This window comes from Mastacembelus armatus, chromosome 6, assembly GCF_900324485.2.
Source record: "Mastacembelus armatus chromosome 6, fMasArm1.2, whole genome shotgun sequence".
Lineage (NCBI taxonomy): Eukaryota > Metazoa > Chordata > Actinopteri > Synbranchiformes > Mastacembelidae > Mastacembelus > Mastacembelus armatus.
This window is the reverse complement of record NC_046638.1, coordinates 11,976,392-12,000,945: the sequence shown is the minus strand read 5'-3', so window position 1 is coordinate 12,000,945 and position 24,554 is coordinate 11,976,392. Positions and strand designations below refer to the sequence as shown.

At 41.1% G+C, this 24,554-nt stretch overlaps 1 protein-coding gene across 16 annotated transcripts; it reads right to left on the bottom strand.

Moving 5' to 3' along the window:
* Positions 1-729: 729 nt before the first annotated feature.
* On the bottom strand, positions 730-23,614 carry c2cd5 (C2 calcium dependent domain containing 5). Of its 16 annotated transcripts, none has more exons than XM_026310798.1 (31): positions 23,277-23,614; positions 22,724-22,832; positions 22,554-22,640; positions 22,274-22,445; positions 22,080-22,175; positions 21,626-21,781; positions 21,283-21,520; positions 18,942-19,099; positions 17,617-17,841; positions 17,088-17,176; positions 16,548-16,583; positions 15,090-15,198; positions 10,173-10,287; positions 9,437-9,535; positions 9,185-9,296; positions 8,850-8,929; positions 8,344-8,530; positions 8,102-8,266; positions 7,619-7,663; positions 6,996-7,136; positions 6,853-6,916; positions 6,674-6,735; positions 6,363-6,461; positions 6,153-6,242; positions 6,001-6,079; positions 4,912-5,004; positions 4,411-4,443; positions 3,989-4,120; positions 2,603-2,796; positions 2,343-2,489; positions 730-2,223 (listed from the first exon to the last, which is right to left on the bottom strand). In XM_026310798.1, the coding sequence occupies exons 2-31, from the start codon at positions 22,811-22,813 to the stop codon at positions 2,098-2,100; spliced, it is 3,519 nt and encodes a 1,172-aa protein (XP_026166583.1). In that variant the 5' UTR covers positions 22,814-22,832; positions 23,277-23,614; the 3' UTR covers positions 730-2,097. The 16 variants fall into 16 exon arrangements, 14 of the variants coding, with proteins under 14 accessions (XP_026166583.1, XP_026166584.1, XP_026166585.1 ...); XM_026310799.1 differs by having other exon boundaries at positions 4,019-4,120; XM_026310800.1 differs by having other exon boundaries at positions 3,989-4,090.
* Positions 23,615-24,554: the final 940 nt, after the last annotated feature.

Genomic DNA, 24,554 nt, shown 5'->3' with positions numbered 1-24,554 from the left:
GGTGCTTGTCTGTAGATTTTAATTGACCCTAATGATAAGAAGAGTTCCATATGTAACGTTATCTGAGCAGTGGGCATGTAGAAGTGCTAAGATATTCATGTAAAATTACTCATTCTGCAGCACAATGTCCCCTGTAACACTTAGATTATTATTGTTATATGTTTTTTTTACCTCTTTGAGAGAACAGTGGTTGAATTATATATTATATTATAGAAATATGAGAGAAATGACTTTTATACTGAACTGCTAACAACCGAAGGGGCTCCCAAGTAGACTATTATTTTTTGGATCCATGCTTAACTTTTAAGAGTATATTGCATTGTTAAAGCTAATTATATGTATTTTATTCCTAAAAGTAACTAGTGACTATATATGCTATATATGTTTTAATAAATCTTGCCTTTGTGGCTATTGATTTTACAAAGACATGCCACCTGAACAAAACAAACTAAATTTGAAGGAAACCTTGGATTCTAGGGCTTTGTGATCAGTGATTTTCCCTCAGTTCTGACATTTTATAGACTTGGGACAGTTGAATATTCATACAATCAATAATGAAAAGTATTAAATTATAGCCCTTTGATGACATAGTATTAATTGGGATGATCCTGATATTGGTGGTAATTGATGTCATTCATATACAGCTGACAAAACTTAAAGATAGGAGTATAGGAGAGAGAGTATAAGAGAGTGTGTTCATAGCTCTCATCAAGGATATTAACACATGAACACTGATTTGACTGCGTTTATTGTGCAAGACCTACCAGGTGAGTATACAACCTGTATGGCAATAACAAGTGGATCTGCATGCTGCTAGACATAAAGCAAAAGCACCCAAGTATTTACATTCAAGTTTTAAGACAGAAATATACAAAACTGATCACAAACCGCTGATCGCACAAACAGACTGGAGTACCACTAATTGTGATGCAGTCAATTAAAACATCAAAAATTCATTGCACAAGCAAAATAAGCAGTAGGTTTCATATCTTATGATACAAAAATACTAAACTCTGAGAACATTTACAGTTTATTTTTAGGGGGCGCATACGACAGAAGATTCTTTTTTCCAGCACTGGACATGAATGTCAGAAGTGGACAGATCAGTAGCAGAAGCTACAAAACAAAAGCTTTACAAAAACGTGTATATAAATGCCTCTAATCTTGGCCTGGAAGCATGTTACTCCTGTAACTGAAAAACAAAAACTGCAATCTGTGACATCATTTGACACGTTCAAGAAATTTAGAGGATACTGCATGTGAGAAATACTGGGACAGTAATTTGGAAGATTATCCATGAACAAAAGCAATACATACAGTACAATGTCAAATCTAATTTTGACATAAAAACATAATTAGACATTTAAACTGGACACCAATTAGTAAAGAAATGGCATCACAGGTTTGTCTGGCTTGTTTGGATTTTAGCTTTAAATTTTGCATTCTATGGTGAAGTTTCAGGTTTGAGAAAGAGCACCAGCCATGTTGAATTTAAATTACTTGTGTTACCTGAAACAGTCACTATCCAACCACTCTGAAAAACGGACAGATGGGCCTTTAATTCTGCAGATTACCCAAAACAATGCCCAACACTGTGGGAGACCCTGACCACATTTTAAAATTTGATAGCATACAACTGTGTCCCTTTTGGCATGGCCATTTATTGACTCCTGTGACCTTTGGATGGACACATTAGTCACAGCTGCCTCAAGTGTCACTTGTGGCCAATATACTGTAGCTGTGACTCCAATATGGACGGCTATAAAACAGAGGTAAATTTCTATGCAAATGGATTCCTTTGGCTACGGTTTTAAACCAAAATATTTTACATACTCTCAAATGACCTAACTCTCAAAAAATATTATCCCCTGCACAAATCTTCTCTTTAAATATAGAGAAACAACCTGCACTCCTATTTCAATAGAGACTGCATGTTTTTCAGTGTATTAGTATTTGTTTTTAATTACCTGTGTCCAAACCTTTGGATCTTTTACAGAGTTTTAAGGCAGACTTAAATGACTCATATTTGGACGGCTAGAGTGTGTGTTCACTCAGACTGTGGGTCCTGCAGACAGAGTGAGGCTCTGCATTTCACTGTCATGTAGCCCCGTCGGTTCCGCTGCTACAAGTCTGTCCGATGTTTGTCGTTGAGGGCATGGGCTCCTGGTCAGTTTCCCTTACACAGATGACAGCATCACCACTCACATTAATGAGACACTGAGCCTACAGGAGGAATACACACGTGATTAAAACACAAAGGTCCTAATACATGTGAGCTCTGAGAATTAAACAGGTAAATACTTACAGTGTGCGCATTACTGTGCGTGATTGTGTATGAGTACCTGGTTCTTATTTGGATTTTCCATTAACACACATTCTTTCATGCTGTAGGACACCACTGCATTGCCACCCAGGGCTGCTACATGGGCACGAACCATTGCAAATACCTCTGCTATGAATGAATGGAGGAAGCCACTAACACCCCCTTCCTGCAGGGAACAAACAAAACACTGTTTCATGATTACAAGTATGTCTATATTTTGCACAAGATGGTCCTGGAGTGAAAATGTGCTGTCATATTCTGTGGTCATGTTGCTCATACCTCCCGCAACGACGTTGTCTCTCTGATAAAAAACATATTGATGATTCCAAGGTATTTTATGATGCGTGTTCCTTGGAGGAAGGAGAGCGGTGTCATCTTCACCACTGTGACTGAACTGCCCCCAATCGAGCGGTTTGAGCGCAGTGAGCGGGAACGTCCCTCAGGCAGTGGACTGCAGCGATCCAAAGATGAGACTAGAGGTTCAGAGAGAGCAGGTAGAGGTCCAGAAGAGGAGGACATGAAAAGAAAATAGGAGGGGAGGGGTTGGGGGAAAAAAAAGACAAACAGGAATAGAGATACCAGAAAATGCTCAAAACCAGTGGTAAAATAAAAAGCAGATATCAACTGAAGCAGAAAGGAATTTGAATGTGAAATGTGTGCAGCAATACAATCCTGCTCGCATCTGCACAGCTGGAGTAACGTGAGCACTTGCAATATATGTAAGTGAGGTGTCTATGTGTTCGAAACATGTGAGACGTTACATGCTATGATGTAGCTGTGAGGTGCCAAGACAATCACTTGAAAAGCGTGCAAAGCCATGCATGTCATGCAGTTGAGGCAAACAGACAAGAGCTACACAGTGTCTGCAGACAGACAGACAGACCTGGGCACAGCTGTGTACGTGTGTGAACACAGTATATGAAGTACAGTAAAGTACATGAAAGAATATATATTTGTTGCATTTGTGAAAGAGGCTTGAGAAATGGAGACAAACAGAGACAGCTGTGCTGTGAGCTGAGCTGGGCACATGTACATGAGCCAGAGTGTGAAAGATGCTCCATCATCTTAGAGAAAAATTTACCTGATGTGGCTTACATCCATCAAACCAGGAACCTTCAGAGCCACACATTAGATTGTAGTTCACTTACTGTGCCACAGGACTGAAAATCATACCAGCTCTTGCAGAAGACCATTATTCCCAACCCACTGTGATCGTTAACATATTGTATGTGTTCAAACTTGTAGGATATTTGAGATGTTTTACCATTTTTATATTTTTTCATATCGTAGTGTTTTCTCAGCTTATAGTGATTTACTAATGCAAATGCAGAGTAGAATCAAAGAAGTGTCTCCAGTAATTGCATCAAATTGCTGCAAGAAAATCCAATCTTTCGAGATTTAGACGAGCGCATACGGGAAAAAGGTTGCAAAAAATAAACAATCACTTCCCTTTACTTGCTGTTACCATGGCTACAGGCATTTCAAAGCCAAGCTGCTGATTGTGGATCCCTCTGAGGGGCGGGGCTTCAACGTTCACACTCTAGCTAAAAAGCTGGTGCTTCATTTACGATGCTCCGCCCCCCAGCGGCATGCATGGAGGGGGGTGTGAGTGTATGCAAATGTGTGTGCATGAAACTGTGTTCTGTATTTGTGGGTTATGATCACCAGAGTGTGCTAGAGACTGTGTCCTCCTACTTGTCTTAACTGATCCTCGTCTTATGGTGTGAGCTTTCAGCCTAAGCAGCTCTAGCCAGGTGCTGCATCTGTCTGCAAAGGAACCGTAATCAACGGAGGCAGCTGGAGAGAACACACAAACACACACACATACACACACACCCACACACAGCCCGCACCCGAACATACACAAACGTAACAACGACAAGAGAGAAAGAAAAACAACAACAAAACAAGACAGAAAAAACAAACAGAAGAACAGAAAAGAACAAAAGTGGATGAGGTTTGGGAACGGTGCAGAATATCTCTGTCCGAGAAAAAAAAAAAGGATGAAAAGTCAAAACAAGGGAGTGTAGTAGTTTTGGTAGCAGGGAGGTGGGGCAGGGGGCATGGGGGACGAGGAGGGTGCTTACCTCTGGGTGAGATATTGGTGCTCTCTGGGACACCTGTCACACACATACACAACAATCAGACTGCATATTCAGTTGATGGGAAGAGGTCAGGTTCGACCCTGCCTTATCATGAGCAGTGATTTTAGATTTAACCATCATCCCAGACGTATATGTTCTGTACGTCAGAACACTCCATTTATAATCTCTACTTTCTAGGGTGTTCTTGTTCCTGTGTTCATTTTCGATGGATGAAGGTAAGACCATAATTCGCAGCTTCTCCACTACATAACATTACACTGTCATCTAAGTTCACAGCAAAACAGAACACACTGGGCTAGGCCACATCGCTGTGTATTTACCTGCTGAATGAACCATAACCAGCTGATTTTGGCAGAGTTTTGCAGCTGGAGTGAGTAAAGAGACTGAACCTAAAGTGTTAGTAGAGGAGATGGGCAATGACTGTTAGTGAAGCAGGGCAAAGGAGGAGGTCAGGGAGCAATTAAAATCATGGTTAAAGGATACCTGAGAATTTGGATAATGGCTGAGTGCTGGTAGATGATGGATCTGTGTTCAGCTCCAAAGGAAACTGCAGCTGCTCTTCAGTATCACTGGACCCTGAAAAAGATGCACAATCAATCAGCCATGTGCTTTCATTTCTAACACACAATACAACAGAGGTTAGAGCTGTGCAATTCATTTTGATTTCAATTTCCAGTCTCAACGATCACAAAAACTATGTAATTGAGAAAAACAATTATTTTTAAAAAAAAATTATATTTTTTAAGTTATTTGGGCCTGCGTTCTCGATGATACGCATGCACTTTTTGCCCGAACTCTCTCAGCCTATACTGTCGGCAAAACAAGTTGCGTATGTGGTATCTGGTGGCATTTAAAAATCAGCGCGAGTGAAGATGGCGGAAAGAGAGCAGCCCAGAAGTCTTTGGTCAACAAAAGAGGTAGAAGCAATTCCACTGTGTGGAAACACACATCGTGATTAGGATTTTTTCCATAATTGAGCAGCACTAACAGAAGTGATATTTTTCAAAATAGGCTACATTGTCTATAGTAGTATGGTACTTAAAGGATAGCTCAGTTGTCCTATTTTAATAAGACAACCCTATTTAGCCTTTTTGTTTCTACATATAGTTTTAAATATTGTTGAAAATTAATATTAGGTATTTTACCTCAGTTACTGCATGACTACAGGATCAAGTAGCAGTAGAAATTCTTCAAAGAAACAGTACGTGGTCTAATTCAATTCATATATCATAAATTTGACCAGAGAAACTACATTTTATCCAACTTCCAATATACTCAATTTTCCTAGAGACATACTGGATGAATATAAAACAGTTTCATATTATATTGCAATTATTAGGATCTTTCATGCACTTGTGGAAGTTCTTCTTAATAAATACATTAAAACTGTACATTGTATAGTGCCATCAAACATGTTCTTGCATTAATATGAGCAGGGCTTAAACTGATCCAATTCTCATCTAGAAACTGAGCAACCGGTAAAGTGAAATGAAAAATAGAAAAAATATTCAGTTAACTAAAAAAATTTAAATATTCACAAAACTGTACAAAATCCTTCATAATCGGACAGACCTTTGGTCATGGACTTGTCTGCTGGCTTCTCCTGACTCTGGTCCTTGTCAAATGTCATGGCAACTGCTGTCACTGCAACCTGAGAGTCAAACAGGTACAGCCGTAAATTTTACTGTCAGTTCTGTTCGTTAAATAAGTGGCATTCTTCTCACCTGTATGAGTTCTTCTTCTGGCACTGCCACAGTGAATTTGAGATGACAAAGACAGCAGGGGATCATAGAGCGCAATTTGAAGTAAAAACTCTGAAACAGATAAGATGAATTGCACATTGTAACTTTTTATTCAAAACAAAACCACTACAAGTACCAGAGTACAAAACCAATACAGCATGACACCACATATAGTATAAGTAGATACTGTACCTTTAGCAGATTTTCACAAAGGTCGGTGAAGATTTTGTTCAACCCTTGGTTAGTAAGGTTAGCATTACTCAACCTAAACACCCTCACTGATGTAAACATCTGCAAGAGAGTAGGAGAAACACATAGCATAAACTAATATAGACAAAAGGGCCATATGTTCCTAAATTACAGCACAGTAATGTGTTCACATTGTATGCACATCATTTTTTACATATAAATGCAGGTAAAAATTACATAAGGTTTGTTGTAACCTATAAAGGAAAGAATAATGTAAGGAGTGTAATAAAGTAAACAATAAAATAAAAAGTGACCTGTACTGCTGAAGTCCAGTTGTAAATCCCAGGCATTATTTCAGTGTTGCAGCTGTAGAAGCCTGAAGACATGAAAATAGAAATAGATACTGCTGATTAAGCAGAGAAATTGAATTGGTACGAGCCCATGCAGTGATGTACTTCAACTACTGTGGAGTGAGTGTATGACATACTGTTACCTGTGGGGGGAGGGGCATCAGTGAGGAGGGAGTGGATGTCCTCCACAGCATCAGTGTCATCGATCTGTGGAAACAAGAGTATACAGTATACATGCCTGTCTTCTCTGTGGAAATGCAAACATATGTATTTTATAGATACACACCTCCAGGACAAAGGCATCCTTCTTGCCATGGGAGAGGTCCAGTTCTGACAGTTCGTCCGAGCTCTCTGAGTGGGAGCGAAAAATTCTGGATCGTTGCCTCGGCTCAGGGATCGGAGAACCAACCACTTCCTCTGTCAGCTCCTGCAAGCGAAGGGACCCAAGGCCCGAGCAGAGATGTTAAACACCAGACCACCACATTAGCAGATGTGTATGTCACGTCTGTCCAGACTGAACACAGCTAGCATAATGTTAATAAGACTACACATGCTCACACGCACTCAAGAACCCAACCAGCTGCACCACTACACACACACACACATGATTGGTGTTAACATGAGTATGAATCCAAAAGAGTAAGGAGTGGCACAAACAAACACACACACACTCACCATAAAAAAATACAGAAGTGAGAATGGGCAGGATTGTCATATAAGTCATTAACATAAGATACATTAAGTCCTCAAGAGACAGGTGGAGTGGTTTCCACAGCGTCCTGCTGCCAAATGTCCAGTTAAGAGCTGTTATACAGTTATAGTAAAAGTGATGTAGTATTGCAATTAATAGAGTGAAATATTTGTCATGCTTTGCTGTGGCCCACAGCTAAAACTTAGCGTGCTCAGTACCATGTTTATGCCGCCGAACACCTCAGGGTCCAGGGTAAATAATTTCTTTAATGACCGGAGAGAGACAAGAGGCATATGTTCATATCATTATTCAAAAAGAGCAGACTATATATATAATGTATGATTATAGGATTTAAACACTGGAACAGATAGAATTATACCCAAAATATCACAGTCTACCATGAAATGCCCATAGATGCCCAAAGATGCCCATATAGCTCCCTATTGAGAGATGTATTAAGATGAGCTAAGACACATGTAAATTAATCATGCTAAGATCAGAAAAAGAATAAATGTTAAGTTCGAACATTAGAACGTCACCATTTTGAGCTAATTTCACAAATGACATCCTGGTTACTACAGTGCTGAAACACCTAGTTAGCAGATAAAATATAATAGGGATGAATTTGCAGACTTCATTACAAACCTGTTTTCCCTAGATTCCACTTCCATTACTGTACATACATAGGACATGTGTCTCACCGGAGGGTTAATTTGATAGAGGTCTTTGTTCTTGGCTATAGTGTCGTTGATCCTTTTCTGGATGGTGAGGATGTGGTGCTCATTGTTCAGGTCACCAGGAGTCTTCCCTGCGATCTGAATGCCCCCTGGTGCAGGTAGAGCTGTCAGGTACACACCTGTAGCAGACTGAACACCCATGCACATTACAAGGGCTATACTGAAGAAGACAGATGTAAGGCAGACAACCCATGATGTTAACTTACAGCCAGACCCAAGAGCATGTTCTCTCCGACACTGATCTGTATGTGCAGGCCAAACAGAGCATTCATGCTCCGCAGCTTCAGTTTGTTCATTAGTTGGGTGTGCAGCTCATATTCCATGAATGGCAGCAGGTTGGAGATGGCTGTCGCATTCACTTCACCCTGGGCTTTCTTCTTTAGACGACACAGTCTACAAGAAAGTAAACACTGGCATTAAATCATTTTCAATTTTATGTAAAGCTGGAGAACACTGAGGACCATTACTAGAAGTAAAATATTTTCTGAAATATATGTTTTCTTCATGACCTCTTCCACCATTTGTATGCAATTTGGTTTGTCACATGTCTAGGGAAACATCAGATCTTAGTCACTTAGAGAGGAAAATAAATTAGGCTACTTCAGCAGGTAATATGAATGCAGCTTATTTTTGAATTGTTTCAGTGTGTTTCTTCTCCGAGTTGACACATTTTTAAAAGGGTCTTGAGCCTTTTAACTGTGAGGTGCATCACCTGGCTTGGATTAGGCAACCTTTCCCTGTGACAGCTGCGTCTGATGGCAGATCGATTGTAGTGAATAACACATCAGGAACCTTGGCAACACCAAACAAAAAATCTATTATTATATATGATTCCCACTTTTTCCCAACAAACAGCATTTACTGGCCTACAAAAGATACCTTTAAAATATCTTGAATTTACAGAACCATGCTGCAGTCACAAAAGCATACATTAATTCCTGCATTAACTGTACATTATCTCAGAGTATGAGGTCTTTTCTCATATTTATGAGATAATAATGTCATATTTAGTACTTCTGTATGATTTAAAGAAATAAGAATATAAACCTTTTGTCGCCTGCAGTGGTAACAGTAGGTGAGCTGAGCGGGAAACGGCATGTTCAACTCGTCATAGGGGATGTGACAGAAGCTGCAGGTTGGTGGCGACGGCTCCTCAAACCTGTCGAACAAAAGCCATCTGGCGTCAGCCTTTATAACTTAATCTACTCTGTTGTAACAAACTATACATACACAAGAATCCACACTGAGATAGGCCAGTCTCTGAATCAAAAACATGTGAATGGTACCAACAAAAACAACCTGTGATCGGTGCTGCCAATATCAAGACAGCCTTCACGCATGTACCGAGGATTCAGGATGGCTGCTGTGCCTGAAGCTGACAGGATACACACCTCCTCACTGGATTGGATGGAGAGATCAAGAAAAAAGGAAAGGGTAGAACAAGACAACAGCACATGAATCCTTACAAAAGTAGAAAATAAGGTCTTAAAACTGTGTTTACACAACGTGACCAGCAGGTAAAAAAAAAAGATAAAAAGTAGCGCTGCACAATTCTGGGTAAAATATCAATCGCAATTTTTAAAAATGTATTTATTTATGTTTATGTATTCATGAATTTCTCTCATGATTCTTGACCAATAAAATACATTTTACATTATGTCAAAAGTAACAACATGATCTTTACAACACTGCTGTTAATGTATGTGACAGGGCTTGAAACATTTGTTTCATCTTCCCCAATCTCACTGGAAGGCTCTTCTCCAGGCCCGACTCCTTTTGAAACCTTTCATCTCACCATCTCAATCCCACTGGATTTCCTTTAGAGACAGTCCTGCATACAGCTTGTCATCTGATGTAACACATTCCTGATGTTGGCTTTCTAGCGTTAGCAAGGAAAAGGGAACACTGGCTTTGATGCAATGAATATCCCTGCTAATACAAACACTGCAGAATCTGCGTCATGTGAGAGTGAGATCGCATAAAGGTCTGAATCGAGATTGAAAACCAATTAATCGTGCAATGTTCTACTACATACCAGATGCTAGTGCTCTCACTGTATCCCACAACAGCATGGCAACCAAGAGCTTTGGCATGAGATTTGATTTCCTGCCGAATCTCCTCCCACCAGGCATCACGAGTCTCTGGCTCATCTGCAAAACACCAAACTCAAATCAAACAGGTTTCACAAAAAACTTCTATACTGTCTAAATAATCTGTCAAGATGTCTGCGTTAACACTAAAGTTAATTTAGTTAAGTTAATGTTGACAACATTAACGCAGACTTAAAAAAATAAAACTTTGTACCTAATCTGGTATCTAATTTGACTACCTTCACTTACCAGAAAAAAAAAAAAAAAAAAAACAGATAGCAAAAAGTACAGTTTGTATTTTGTGATTATTCATGGTTTAAGTGGTGTATCAAAGCAAGCCAACCAACTATTATTTTGAACAAAGTGACAATCAGAATGCGTGTTTAAGGATGATGATGAAGGCAAAATGAATGGTTAGGTTAGTTGTGCGTGTGCGTGTGCGTGTGTGTGTGTGTTCACATTATCTAAGAACGTATCGTCTCTCTCTTCTCTATATATCCTTTCAGTCAGCTGTACTAACGGAAAGGACACAGGTGAGAAATACCACCAGCCACTGGGTATGTGTTGGCTGTGGTTAGAAAGAAAATCCTGTTGGCTGGCAAAAGATGAATTACATAAAAGACACTCTATTTGATGTTTTTTTTACTCTAATATCAAACGTCTTACATTAAAAGGGATTGAGCCTTCACCATACTTGGGCAAAACCATGGGTGTGTTTCAATAGTCTCATGAGGCTTTACTCCAATACCACTTCTGCCATATTAATGTTGTTCAGAAGAGTCTAATTGTTTCCTGTTGTGAGTTTTCACTCATTTGGTAGTTCTGGATCATGAAATAAAGGATAAAGGAAGCTACATCAGAGTATTGAGCTGCACCCCATGACTCCATGGGAGGGCCACATGCTGGCAGGGCCCCAGAAAGAGAGAGAAACTGAGCTGCTACAGTAGGTGAGATGGGGAAGAGGAATGAATGAAGGTGGAAAGAACAGGAGATCAACTGAAAAGATGAAGAATAATGACTAATGGTCAGGCATCAGGCCCACAAGGTGGGTTCCTTTAAACCAAAAGCAGCATGTCACACAGGCACAGGCTCACCAACGTGCATGCCCATGACCATGTGCACACTCATGGACAGAGAAGGGCCATATTCATTCACCAGAGTCCATCAAATCTAGTGAAAATTTTAAGTTAGAGAATACTGAGTCCTATCATGCTTCCATACTACCTTCATTCCCTCAGCTTACCCCATTCCTTGTATCTCGCATCATACATCCCAAATACTTTTTTAATTTCCTCACCTGCCACCCAACCATCCACCCATCCATTCATCCACCCATCCATTCATCCATCCCACTCTCAGTATGAATACGGCCCCGTGAGTTAGTGATGCACATGCCTGGTCAGTGTCTCACAGAGTAAACCTCCTAAACCTCCTTTGGTCTAGACAGGTTTGACCACGATGCCGATCAAAAGGAAGCATTAGAAACAGCGCTGGGACAACGTTAGGGAAGAGCTGCAGCTCTTCTGTGCAGAAGGATGAGCTGGGTGGGGGTAGCCAGGCCAGGCTGGATGGTGTGGGGTGGGGACACAGCGCATGCGCAACTCAGCTCAGCACACACTCACACAGATTAGAGAGAGGAGGATGGCAGCTCAGTGATTTCATCAGTTTTCAGTGATCAGGCTAACGTAAAATTTTTTGTGGGTAATCAGGCTAGCTGGTCTACACTGGGTAAATGTCAGTGTTGAATGCATTTAAAAGGACACAAGACCACTGAGCTGCCATCACTCCAGTGGGTGAGAGCAGTAAAAGGGGGGAAATACCTGCAGTGACACTATTCCAGTCTAGCAGTTTGTATGAGCGCGTGTTACCCAAGGCTGGGCCAGAACACACCGTTAGTACAGAAAAGAGAGAAAAAGAAAAGAGAGTCTAACAAGCACAGCACAACAGCAGCACTCCACAATCACTATGCAAGAACAGACAGTACTTCACAGTCACTATGCCACAACAAACGAAATTCAGACCTACTAAAACAGTCTAAAAAGAAGACTGATGAGGAGGGGAATAGAAATTACAAAAAAACTACAATCCTAGCCAAATTATTAAAAACACTTAAGTAGAAGAAAAGCTTCATATTACAAAGAAGAGCATGCAGTGTAAATCTAGTGAACTCTAAATTTGAATGTGCCATGTGGACTTTTCAAGTAAACACTAATTTTGTAAATTATTTTAAAAATATACACATTTTGAATCATTGTCCGTCACAGCACAAATTGCAAAATAGCATATAACAATTCACAGAGTATATACCCTCCCACTTTCTTATAATGAAAAAGGGTTCCTTTGGAATTGCTCTATTGATATAATCACAGCAACCGTGAACATGGCTCTCTTCAAATTAGTTTCAACTTAAACTTCAAAATTGGATCTGTAAAAATTAAGTTAAAACTATGTTGTTTTCACTAGTTTAGAGAGGAATACTGTAGGTTTAACAGGGCTCACAAAATCACTAGCCCGACCACCTGGGGCTATTGTGTCTTTCAGTTGGGCTACCAAGATGTATCTCCACCCTGCCCGTTGGGCTATCTCATAGGGACAGTGTTTCCGCTATGCATCCATCTTGCCATGGCGGGCCACCACACCAAAGGTCATCCCTGCCATGACTGCAGGTTCTCAGTGACGCAGTCGAATAATTTAGACCAGAGGAGATAAGGGGGTTGCACACCATATGTGAAGGGCAGCGCCATCTCTTTGAAATTGAGAGTATGGACACTAGCGGCAGCTTTTGAGGTTTAATCTCTGAATGCTTTTTCAAAAGCCCCATCTTTTTAAGCTTTGAAAATGATGAGAATTTCATTTCTGATTGTTTATGCCCATCGGTTTCTGTTGTGGGGGAACATCGCCATCTAGACTAGCCTATAGGTCACTGTGCTCATGAATATTCATGAGTTTATACATCCCTTTGATAGGTACGTCGAACATTTTTCATGTTTCGAAAAGTTGTTTAGTCGAGAGTCAGAAGTCAGCTAGTATTAGAGTAGAATTTTCAAGAAGACGACCAATATGTTTATTTTTATTTTTTTCAAGAAGACAGTACCATCCAGTGTTGTTTCAGGTTGGTAATTTGATTCCACAGCTGAGCTGGGATACAATGAATCTGATTCATCATCACTTCCAAAATGCAAAAATCTGATATCCTCCTATAAGCCCCTATACAGCCAGCCAAGGTCTTTCACTGCTGCGCTTAGATATGTTGAATCTATTAGGGGTTAGTATCACATTTTTTTGCAATTTCAATTCATCCATTAGTATCCATAAAGTTCACCAGAGGCCAGTATTTAAAGGGTTATTTTTCAAAAATTTCTTCCTGGGAGCATGCCCCCAGACCCCCCTAGCATTACGGGGCTAAGCCCCAGATGTTTCCAATGTCTAGCCCTGCCCCTGACTTCTGCATGTTTTGGACTGCTGACATGAGCATGAGGTGTCCGGTGTGCGGTACCTGTAAAGTTGTTCAGACGTGGCACACTGCTGCGCTTCTCATTCGGTGTGCGACTGTGACCCCCTTCATGTGCTTAACCCTCCAATGATATACACTAACGACTGACTGAGGACCACCTGTCCTCTTTCTGGTATTTTCTGGTATGATACTGTCCATGATAGAACCAGTTTATTATTATTTAGCCACTGGCTTGCACAACACTGGGGTAGCAAGATAGATTGCTTGTATTGAGATCTCCTCTCTGAGAATCCAAAACACCTCTCTCATATCTTGTTACTGGTGAAATTAATGCTGACATATGTCCATAGACAGCCATCTGTGAGAGAGGATTTTTTTTTTTGCATTAACCGAGTGAAGACAGGCTACCAAAAACTGAAGAGTGCCTGCCCGAAGGGCTACCAGGTATTTTGTGTATTTTGGGAGCCCGGGTTTAATCATTTCATGCCTAGATCTTTTTGGAGCTTGTTTGGGATCCCCTGACCACTTCTGAAAAGAACCCAGTTTATCCTAACCCAGCCAACACTCATCATTACTCTTCCTTCTCTAAAATCTCAGATACCCTTGATTCAGAATGGTCAGAGAATATTAAATCAGGCAAAGGGCAAAATTGTTCAACACCTTAGATAGGCAGATACTTGCCTAATGAGCCTATTAGCCCAATATAAATCCCATATAAAAAATGTATTTAACGCAAGAAAACAATGGGATTTTAACAATGAAGAACTCCAAGCAGCAGAGCACAGGTACATGAAACACCACAGTACCACCTGCAGCCAGAAACACCACACAACAGAAGCAGCAGGCAACAGACTGGAGCCATGCACCACTATTGCACCTCACCTCCAGAGGGGCAGCACCACAGCACACAGAAACACAGTGACCAAAGCACGCACACGCACGCTCGCGCACGCACACACGCACACACACACACACAGAGACAGAGCCATCACATGACCAGTACAGACTACATGTTAAACAGCCAGTCAGTCAAACCACAAGGTGAAAGTTGCCCTATCCATAAAATGGTTGTGTGGTGATAGCCTATCCTAACTTTGTTACCATAAAAATGGTACAAAGCTGGAGCCTATAAGTGTGACCAAGAACAGCTTTCACCTGCTTAAAGACTTATACATAACTGAATTCTTTCAACATACTTTCTCTACACAATCAAAGAGATTGACTAAGATCACACACGAGAAAACTGTTCAACACAAAAGGATGATGGGCAGCATTAACTAACAGCTACTTGCAACAAAGACCGGACACTCACACAACACAGTAGTTCCATCATGGACCTCAGGCGTATCGTTTCACCGAACAATGAATGAACTACATTAGGATGTGTGTTTGTGTGCACTGAACTCACCAGGGTTGTGTATCCGGTCTAACAGTTTGACAGAACGAGCACTGACCACTCCACCGACATGAACCAGAAAACCAGGTGGGAAAGATGTCAAAGTAAAGAAGGGAAACTCCTGCAGAAAGAAAACACAGAAACCATTTACAGTAGGAGAAAACTCACACTTTACCTTTTGAATATATGTTTGATAATATTTATTGACTGGTCCGAATTTTTTCCCCTAGTGTTTTTAATATATTTATGTCCATAAAATCTTGTTGATTCAAATGTTTTTTTGGACACATATCAATCCAAGCTTTTCAGAGACTAGTCATAGATGACAATTATGTTGGAGCTAAGAGTAAATGTCTTCAAAAAATAAACAAAACTGAACATAAAACTTTTGTTGATTTTGTTATCTCTCTGGAGGTGCTGCAAAAATGGACTGATGAACTGATTTTCGGTGTGTATAGACCTAGTTGATAAGCACGGCAGGGAAAGTGCCAGCATGCAGCAAGGACTTGGTGTGACGGTGCACCCGCATGCAAAATTTACCCTCAGTCCCCAACAGCCCCACTCCAGCCTAACCACAAAAAATTTCAAATAGACCAGAAAGAGATTGAGAAAACAAAGACTACAGCACTGATTAAGTGATTAATTTAATCCTTTCAAATCTATATAAATGATCTATATAATTAGGTTTGGAGGTGAAAGGTAAGGGCGAGCACGCACACACACAGGTTCACTAGGTCACAGCTGAGAAACAGGCTTTATATGCTTCCCATTGTCAATGAAGAGGACAGCGGGTCCTCTGGCTCCAGTCAAATAACGTGAAGCAATCCATGCATTCACTCACCACAGGAAATATTTGGACTTCCTGTTGTTTGTCTTAATCCTAATTTGAAGTGATGACCACCTTTACAGAAAACCTGAGGGACACTGACTTCCAACCATGCAGGTGTATGTGATGAATGGCTTTAGAGGCAGCAAACAGGTGGGGCTACCATTAATTTCCTTTCTTGTCCAGGTTTTCAGTGAGGAAGATACTACTGATTTCACTGATGGCTCCTCCTACTCAGGGTAAGGAGGCAAGAATGAGGTGATGACGTTAGGCGTGCTCATTCAAATTGTTGATATAGTAAATCAAAAATCAGACTCAGGAAAATAAGTCAAAGCAAGGAGGTGTTTGACATGAGTGTCTAGAAGGCGCACCCACAGTCACACATCCCTTCAAACCTGAAGGGAACACAACTCCTAGCCTCCATCCCTCCGCATAACATGTCTGTGAATCTTTCAGAGAGCAGTAGGTGCCAAGCCAGCACAAGGTCACACAAGGACCCTCTCAGTCTGCTGCTCAGAGATCGACAAACAGCAGAGGAAGGATGGATTAGGAGTTAACGCGGACTGGGTGGTGGCCATCAGTTGGTCAGGCTGTTAGAGGAAAGTGGAGAGAGACAAAGAGAGTGTCACAATGATGGGACATACCCTGGCGTTTAACAATAACCCAGAGACGGACGCTCCCTGAGTAGCACAAGTGGTCAAGGGGACAGAGAAAGGGAACATTACTTGCTCGTGCACAGATGCACGCCCCATTGGACACTTAATACCTTACCCGTGAAATTGCGATAAGCATAGAATTGTGTGTGCCCTTTGTGCAGACGTTAGATACATAGATACATACCATTAAAAAATAATTACTAAATAATAATTATTTGTATAGCACTTTTTGTTAAGAGTGTTTTACAGAGGCGAAGGCTAATAAAAATACCAAAGTCAAGATGGCTTAAGTTCTCTGCCTAGACTTGTATGCTGCCTCATGGCTAGAAAAAAAAAAACTCTTTCAATGCAGTTATGCAGCTCATTAATCAAAGCCTAGTCTGAAAGAAAACCCTGTATGAAATTCAATGACACTGAAACCACTAACTTGAATATTGCAGTGCATTTCAAATTCAAATGTCTGCATGCAGAGTGAAGCAGTAAATACATAAGAAGAATATGTAAGAATATGTGCATATATCACCGTACCCTCTGTTCAAGAGCTGTCTGCGTCTGTTGTCTGAGCAGGGTCTTCAGAGGCCCTGCCTCCTTCCCAGCGCTGCCCCCGCTGCCCATTCCTAGTCAGAGGAAAGTCCAGCTTCAGTTTTGTCACTTGTACAAGACAAGTCAATGGACTAGAAAGCAGGTCAAACTGTCAGTTGATCCATAACATTGTGTGTTTGTATGACAAATCAAGTGATGGCAACTATTAAGTACAGTACTGCTTTGTCCTCTTCTTGAAACTACACTACTCTAAACCGTTTTGCCTGCATACAACTGACATGCCATATGCCAGGTATTATAATCCAGAGTATGATTCAAAGCTGTCAGTCAGTAATAGCTTCACAGAGTGCTCAGTGCAGTTATACCATGCATGTTAATATCTCCAATAACACCAGTCAAGCAGATCTGAGTGTGAACTGAGTGTTCTTCTGTCGACCCAATGCACAAGAGAGACGCCAGCGCTTAGTTGTTTTAAGGCTCTGTTATTTGATGACACACAGACGTCCTACTGTACCGGAGGCTGCCAGCAACAGGTCCTCGGTGAAGGACACACTCTTTCGCAGTAAGGCAGAGTCTAAATAGATGGAGGAGGGAGGGGGTGGGGTGGTGGCTCTATGGAGAGAGCCCTGACCACAGCTCTTTAAGCCAGAACCAGGAAGGGACAGAGTGTCTGTGGAGAGGATGGGGGAGCTTGGGCAGAGGAAGATCCCAGGCCTGCATCTCACTGTCTGGGACTCCACTATCCAGCAAAAAGAAAAAGATGAAGGGTGCACAGAGAAAATCAGATATATTGAGAATGAACAGGTAGAGCAATGATAAAGAGTTGGCAGAAGCACAAAAAACAAAGAGGGGAAGAAGTAGAAGATGAGGAAAAAGTGGACACACGTAGAGAAATTATGTTTGGAAAGTAGGAAAGCCCTGATCCAATTTGCTGGGTCTATATCAGTAATGATGCTCACCTTATTTAATGAATCAGGCATTAACCATGACATGAGTGATCTACAGTAGCTAGTTTCTTTGTACAATGTCATAAAAGCACATTGCATAACAAATTTTAAACTCAGCATCAGCAGATACGCTAAGCTGAGGTATTAGATGATAGAAGAGCAACTGCTGGATCTGGGCATACCTGATGCAAACATATGTAAGTAAGCAAGATAACACAAATAAACCTGAATTGGAAAAGAAATGAAGGATAGAGGTGCAAAAAGGAAGAGAAAATGATAAATACGAGAAAACGAAAAAGAAAAGCAGAGGTGTGAGAATAAGGATTAGGGAAGTGGCCTTAGAGGACTGATGGTACCTCTCTGAGGGTTCAGCGGTGCAGCTTTGGTAAGATGGTTCTGTGTGAAATTTATGCTGAATTTTGTTAACAAGTAATCAAGTCATTCTGAAGGTAGGGGCTGACTAAACTTACCTCTTCCTCAATGATTAACCACAATGGATGCCAATACAAAAGTGACCTTAGATCAACAACAGCCTCTCTTGAGACACAGTGCTTCGATTAAAGACCATAACAGGGGAAAAAGACTAATGAAGAGATCTAGTGCATCTTCACATTATCAAGGCCATGCTTGATACCCTTTTCCCCCCAGTATTGAAAAACAAGAAAATACACTAGGTCACTAAAAAGGGGGAAAATGGGACACAGCTAAAGAAATATTTACAATGCCATTTGTAATGAAATAATGTTAAAAATCAACCATGAATAGATGTGAAATGGAAAAAAAAAAAAAGTAAAACAAAATTTAAAAACCACCACCACAGTAGCACCACAGTGAGGTGTGGGAGAAGGGAGTGTTAAGAATGGGAAAGGGGGACGGGGCCAAGTGCTCTTACCCGTCTTGGGCGTCAAACTGAGGTCTGTGTCTGATGATGAGGACTGGCGGCTGCATGGCTTGGAGGGAGAGAAGGGGGGAGGAGAGGAGGAGGTGGGAAGGGCTTTGAAAGGGGTAGGTGGGCCAGAGGACGAGGGCAGGTCCTCACCAAAAACCGGCCTGCCAGGAGAACATGACACACACACAGACACACACGCACACACACACACACACACACACACACACACACATGCACACACGTGCACGCAAACAAACACATCAGTCAGCACCTCTGTGTACATATACAGTACTGGGCTACTGCTGAATTTTTAATGTGTGATTTATTTGCCTTGAGTTAAGTGTGTTTGAGGTGCTACGGATGGTTGGAGAACAAAAAAAAAAAAAAAAAAAAAATGCAAGCGTGGAAAGCAAAAATTAGGGAACACAAAGAAACACACACAGACTAGTGAATTCAAGAAAGCAACATGGCAGAACACACAAGGGTCAGATTCAACACAGGGTGACAAGCTGAAGCATGTGTCCCAATAGAGTGAAGGTGACTATAGACATTACAGGTCCTTCCTCATAGATAAAGTCACATCTTAAACAGTTTTTGTTGCAAACAGCCAATAAAATGCAGAACTATGAAGCTGGTAGACAGTCCCTACACACATGGAGTTTGAAATTGGTATCAATGCTGGGGTTTTTTGTGCTCTTGGTGCTTCCATCAACGCTATGGAATTATTGCTACTATATGGCTATCATCCTATCAGACTGCAGCAAAATATATCCACTTTTCACCTTCCATATAAACATAACCACCTACTTCACTCTGTCAAACTTCCTCTCTTTCTCCTGTATATACTTTCCTTCCCTGCCTCTGCGTACCAGTGAAGATGAGTGTAGGAACAGAGACAGAGAAGTTCTGGGACAGTCTCTGGGAGCTGCAGACCGAATGCACTGGGCTGTTGTGGGTGGAGCGGCATCCGTGGGCAAGGGGAGACCTGGGCCAATCCGCACACAGAGAGAGAGAGGAAGACAGAGGACCGATTTGGACACAAGCAGTGAGAAAGGTCCCAATCCGAATGTAGCCAGAGAGGAAGAAAGAGAAACACACAACAACCAACACCACAACATTGCAGTAGACTGAAAAAGGAGAAAAAAAGGAAGGAAAAAAGGGGATGTGTGTTTCCTGGGGTTTTTACTCCCTCTCTTTGCTCCTGTTATTCCATTTAAGGTCATGTGAGAGCAGCAGGACACGCTTCAGATTTCAATCTTGCATAAACATATGCATCAGGGATGCAAAGACAACAGAAACTGGGGGTTGGAGCTACATTACTGCAATGCAATTTCTTTATACAACAAAGCCATGATAGAATTAAATTTAAGATTATTATCTTAAAATAGGATTTAAAATTAAAAAGTCAAGTATGTGTTTCTACAAAATCCTCAGTCAAGCTAAATTTAGCTAATCCTATAAACACATAATGAGAAATTATGTTGACAGAAATATGTGCTGAAGTTGACATGTATGAAAAAACATACATCAGGTGCAACATTTAGTGGACACTGTCTTTGATTCTTGCAGTCATGCTCATGGGAAAAAGGCAAACTGCAACCAAGTTTTGCAAGAGAAGCTCAGTCTTACATAGTTCCATAATTTGGTAAATAAATAAAGTACATTTTAAGTCTTTCCCACCCCAACTCAAAAACATTTTCTTCTCATATTCACACAAATCACGTACAGGACCTTTTACATAATAAACATCATCACCAAAAGGTGTTTACATCCCTGATACACAATCTCACACACACACTGGCATAGGTAATCTGTACAAATACAAATAAAAGGCACACATGCATTCAAATGTAGTTATGCTTACATAACTACACAAGCAGTAACTGAATGACCTTTCAAACTAAAAGCTCAATAGCCAGGGTGATGACGACAGAGCAAAGTGACGAAACTTAACGTTAAGAGACTGAGTAGAACACGTGATACTAAAAGAGCAGAGCAGAAAGCCATGCAGGAGCAGTCTAAACGAGCGAGGAGGGGCACTGGATATGGCTGTGTGTGTACTGTACATGTGTGTGTCTCAGCATATGCTGTGTGCTGTTAGTTTCATGATGCAATACACGTGAAACAATGAACACACAAATTACGAAGGGGGATAAAACATACTGAGACACACACAGGAATAAGTGCTAGACTATACACACAACAACAGTAGATTTTGTCCATATACTCTCACACTCATGCACACACTGATCATTTTTCCCCCATTCTCACAAACTGGATTTGCACTGAAAGTTGCACATAAAAAGAGGCAGAGTGCATGCTCATGTTGGTGGTGCATACTCACTCTTTTCCATCCTTAGAAGGAGAATTGCAGGCATTGGAAGCAGGTGCTATGTTAGGGTGCATATGTGTGTTGGTGTTGGGGGCACTTCCAGAGCTGAGCTTGTCCAATGTGCAGGCGGTACCTATGGCCCGGACCACCAGGCCCGACTCTCCCTCCAGATCAAAACACTGCAAGTAGCCAACCACTGCATTCCCGCCCATCTCCAGCACCTTAAGCCCTATTTTCCTCTGTAGCTCTCCTAAACAGGGGGTAGCATATAGGTGTGCTAACAATAGAGGAGCAGAAGTGGGAGGACTAATTCCTCTTCACCAACATGAAAAGGGGTCACAGTGAATTTTCTTACCAGACATAAGAGAAATGAGCCTCTGACGGGCCTCATTGGAGGCTCGTGGAGTTCTAATACGGTCGATCCACTGGTACTCTGGATCTTCATTCACCACAAGTTCCTCCACAAACCCGTGCACCATCACGGCCCGGTAGCATCGTGGAATGGATGTAGCTGCATTACACAATTAAATAAGCACCACAAAGAGTTGAAGGAGTACAGATTAAATGGATAAAAAAAAAAGTTATTCAAACATTCTCTCCATCTTGTTTAAAGAAACCTTGTAAATGACTAGTACTGTCTGCTGGTGCACTCAAGACCAATACAGGAGGATCAACTGTACGTCACAACATTTTTATAGACTGCTTTCTAGGTGATTGTCTTTTATACTGTTATGCATACAAACAGAGTTATGAGAGTGTTTTCAAACTGTAAACAAATAATCGGAAACCAAATTTCAAGTCAGACATACTGCAGAAGAACTTGACACCACAGGAGGACTGTCTGAAGCGGTTTAGGTCATTGAAGAGCTCCACCTTAACAAGGACATTGATCTCCCCTCTGATACCTAACAGAAAATAATACATGGGAAAATGTAATAGGGAATAGCGCTATCTAGAACAAATACAGTGCAATTATTATGGTTAGGATATTTGACACTGGTACCATGGATGGTATCATAGATAGGAAACCAGCCAGAGATCACTGAGGCAGCCTCACTGTACAGCAATGGGTCAATGTCAATGTAAACCTTCCCAATGGCATCATTAGCGCTGTATGTGTCATGGTCCAACACTGTGATCTGCAATGGTTCATCCTGCAAGTCCTCATCATCAACCTAGGCAGAAAGAGAAGGAAAGGAAACAAAAGGGAGGTGATTTAAGAGCACGGGAGATATTAGGAATTCTGAAGGTTGATGCAAGTCAATAGTACCATCACATTTTACCTCAAATTTGAACCATTCTGAGTTCCACTGTGGGTTGAGGGATTTGGGGCAGACATCTGTTTTGAAGGTTGTGTTTCCAAACTTGACCTGGGACATAAGATGCATCGTTTTAATTGCTGATTTAATGTATTAGTAAAGATGGTGTACCAACCACAAGCACCTTGACTCACCTCTACAAAAGCATCAGTAAGGTCACTGGCTCTGTCCATCACAGGCAAGTGGCGCCCTGCCACAATTTTGGCCTTCAGCTTCCCAGGCATGATCAAATCTTAAACTCACCTGTGAACAAATATCACTAACAATAATAACTTTTCCATTGACACCTTATGTAATCTACGCTGCTGTCACTGACAACACTGAGGACCGAAGATCTGCTAATTACACGGTCATGTGTTGTTGACAGTATGGAGAGCACCTTACTTACCCTATCTACTCCTTAGCTCATAATCTAGCTTCCCTAGCTACACTAACATTTAACTGTTCCAGCTTCACCCTAAAAGTCCCACTAATTCGGTCCACAGGAATGTACTGTCCTGCTGCTTATGAACACAACACCAAAATCAATTAGCTGACTGTTGCTAACTAGCATTAGCTACCGCTAGCGGGAAACACCACTGGATTAGCTGCAATGCAGAACCTCTTTACCTGTTCGGCCATGTTTTCACACTCTGCACAGACACCACCCATACAACAACAATATCGTACTGCTCCTCGAGTGCTTACCGGTGCTATAATATCAACAGACAGCTCTCAAAGCGGCGACAAGTTGGTTTAACTCGGACATTATTGTTCGCAGCCCACCGCTCGTCTGACCTGCGTGTCTCTCCCATAACACGAGACGGCAACTCCCGGTCCTGCAGGCAGGAAAGTGTCGTTCACTTTTAGCACTACCCACCACCTGCTATTACGGCTAAACAGATGTTGTCACAGCTGTATGGGCGACACTACGAGCGACTTCTGAATTGCTCTGGCATGCGGCTGGTTAGCACGTAAAGCCAGCAACTGTCTCGATAAGCGCGCAGCTCATGATGAATGGGTTGTCAGGGGTCAGTGCGTGCCGCCTTCAAGTAAAGCCCGTAAATGTGACTTTTGCGTTTCAAATATCACATTGATGTTCTTCCGGTTAGAAACAATAACAAAGAGACTTTTTATTGGTTATTGTCATTTCATTGGTCAATAAACGTATCCATATACATAGCAGACACTAGATTATATTTTGGTCTGTTTCGCTATGCTTTATATAACTACATACTAGGCTACTCAGGGACATGCTTAACATGTGACATAAGTGACACAGGTCGAATCAATTAATAGTCACCTTTTGTCAAAAATATACATTTTTGTGTTCTCAGTGTCATTGCTAACTTATGCTCTTGCCTATTTTTGTTACTCTGGTTGTCTTGTTTTGTTTTGTTTTGTTTATTTAGTGAAAATAATTTATTGAAATCCTCATTTCTAAACCACAATAATAGAACTGGGTAAATTGTTTAATCCGTTTTGAAAAGGGAAATTGTATAGTCTTTATTGTTATTGCAAAATAGGCTCCAACAGATTCCTGTGACCCACGTTAAGAATAAGCGGTTATATATAATGGATGGATGGATGTTATTCCAAAAGAGAGCAATGAAATTAGCTGTGCCGCACCTGAATTAAAAAAAGGAAACAGTAAGAAATACAAACACTCACAAAGCACAATCATTTTAATAAATAAATGAGTGCAGTTGTCCCAGTATTGCACATTTAAAATAAGGGATTCTCAGTAGCTCATAAATGTTTAATTCTGATTAGTTCAGTAATGGTTCTTGGATAAATGTTGTCTTTCAGTGTGCGCTTTTAGTGATTGCTACCACAATGTGTTGACAATTTTCTGTGGAGCATCACAAACAGAAGAAGCAATCATATGGGTCATTCTTATCTACCCCTGCAGACAACACATGCACACAATGGTTTGTACATTCAGATTTAGAATAGGGACTCATGATTGCATTCCCTGAAGGATAA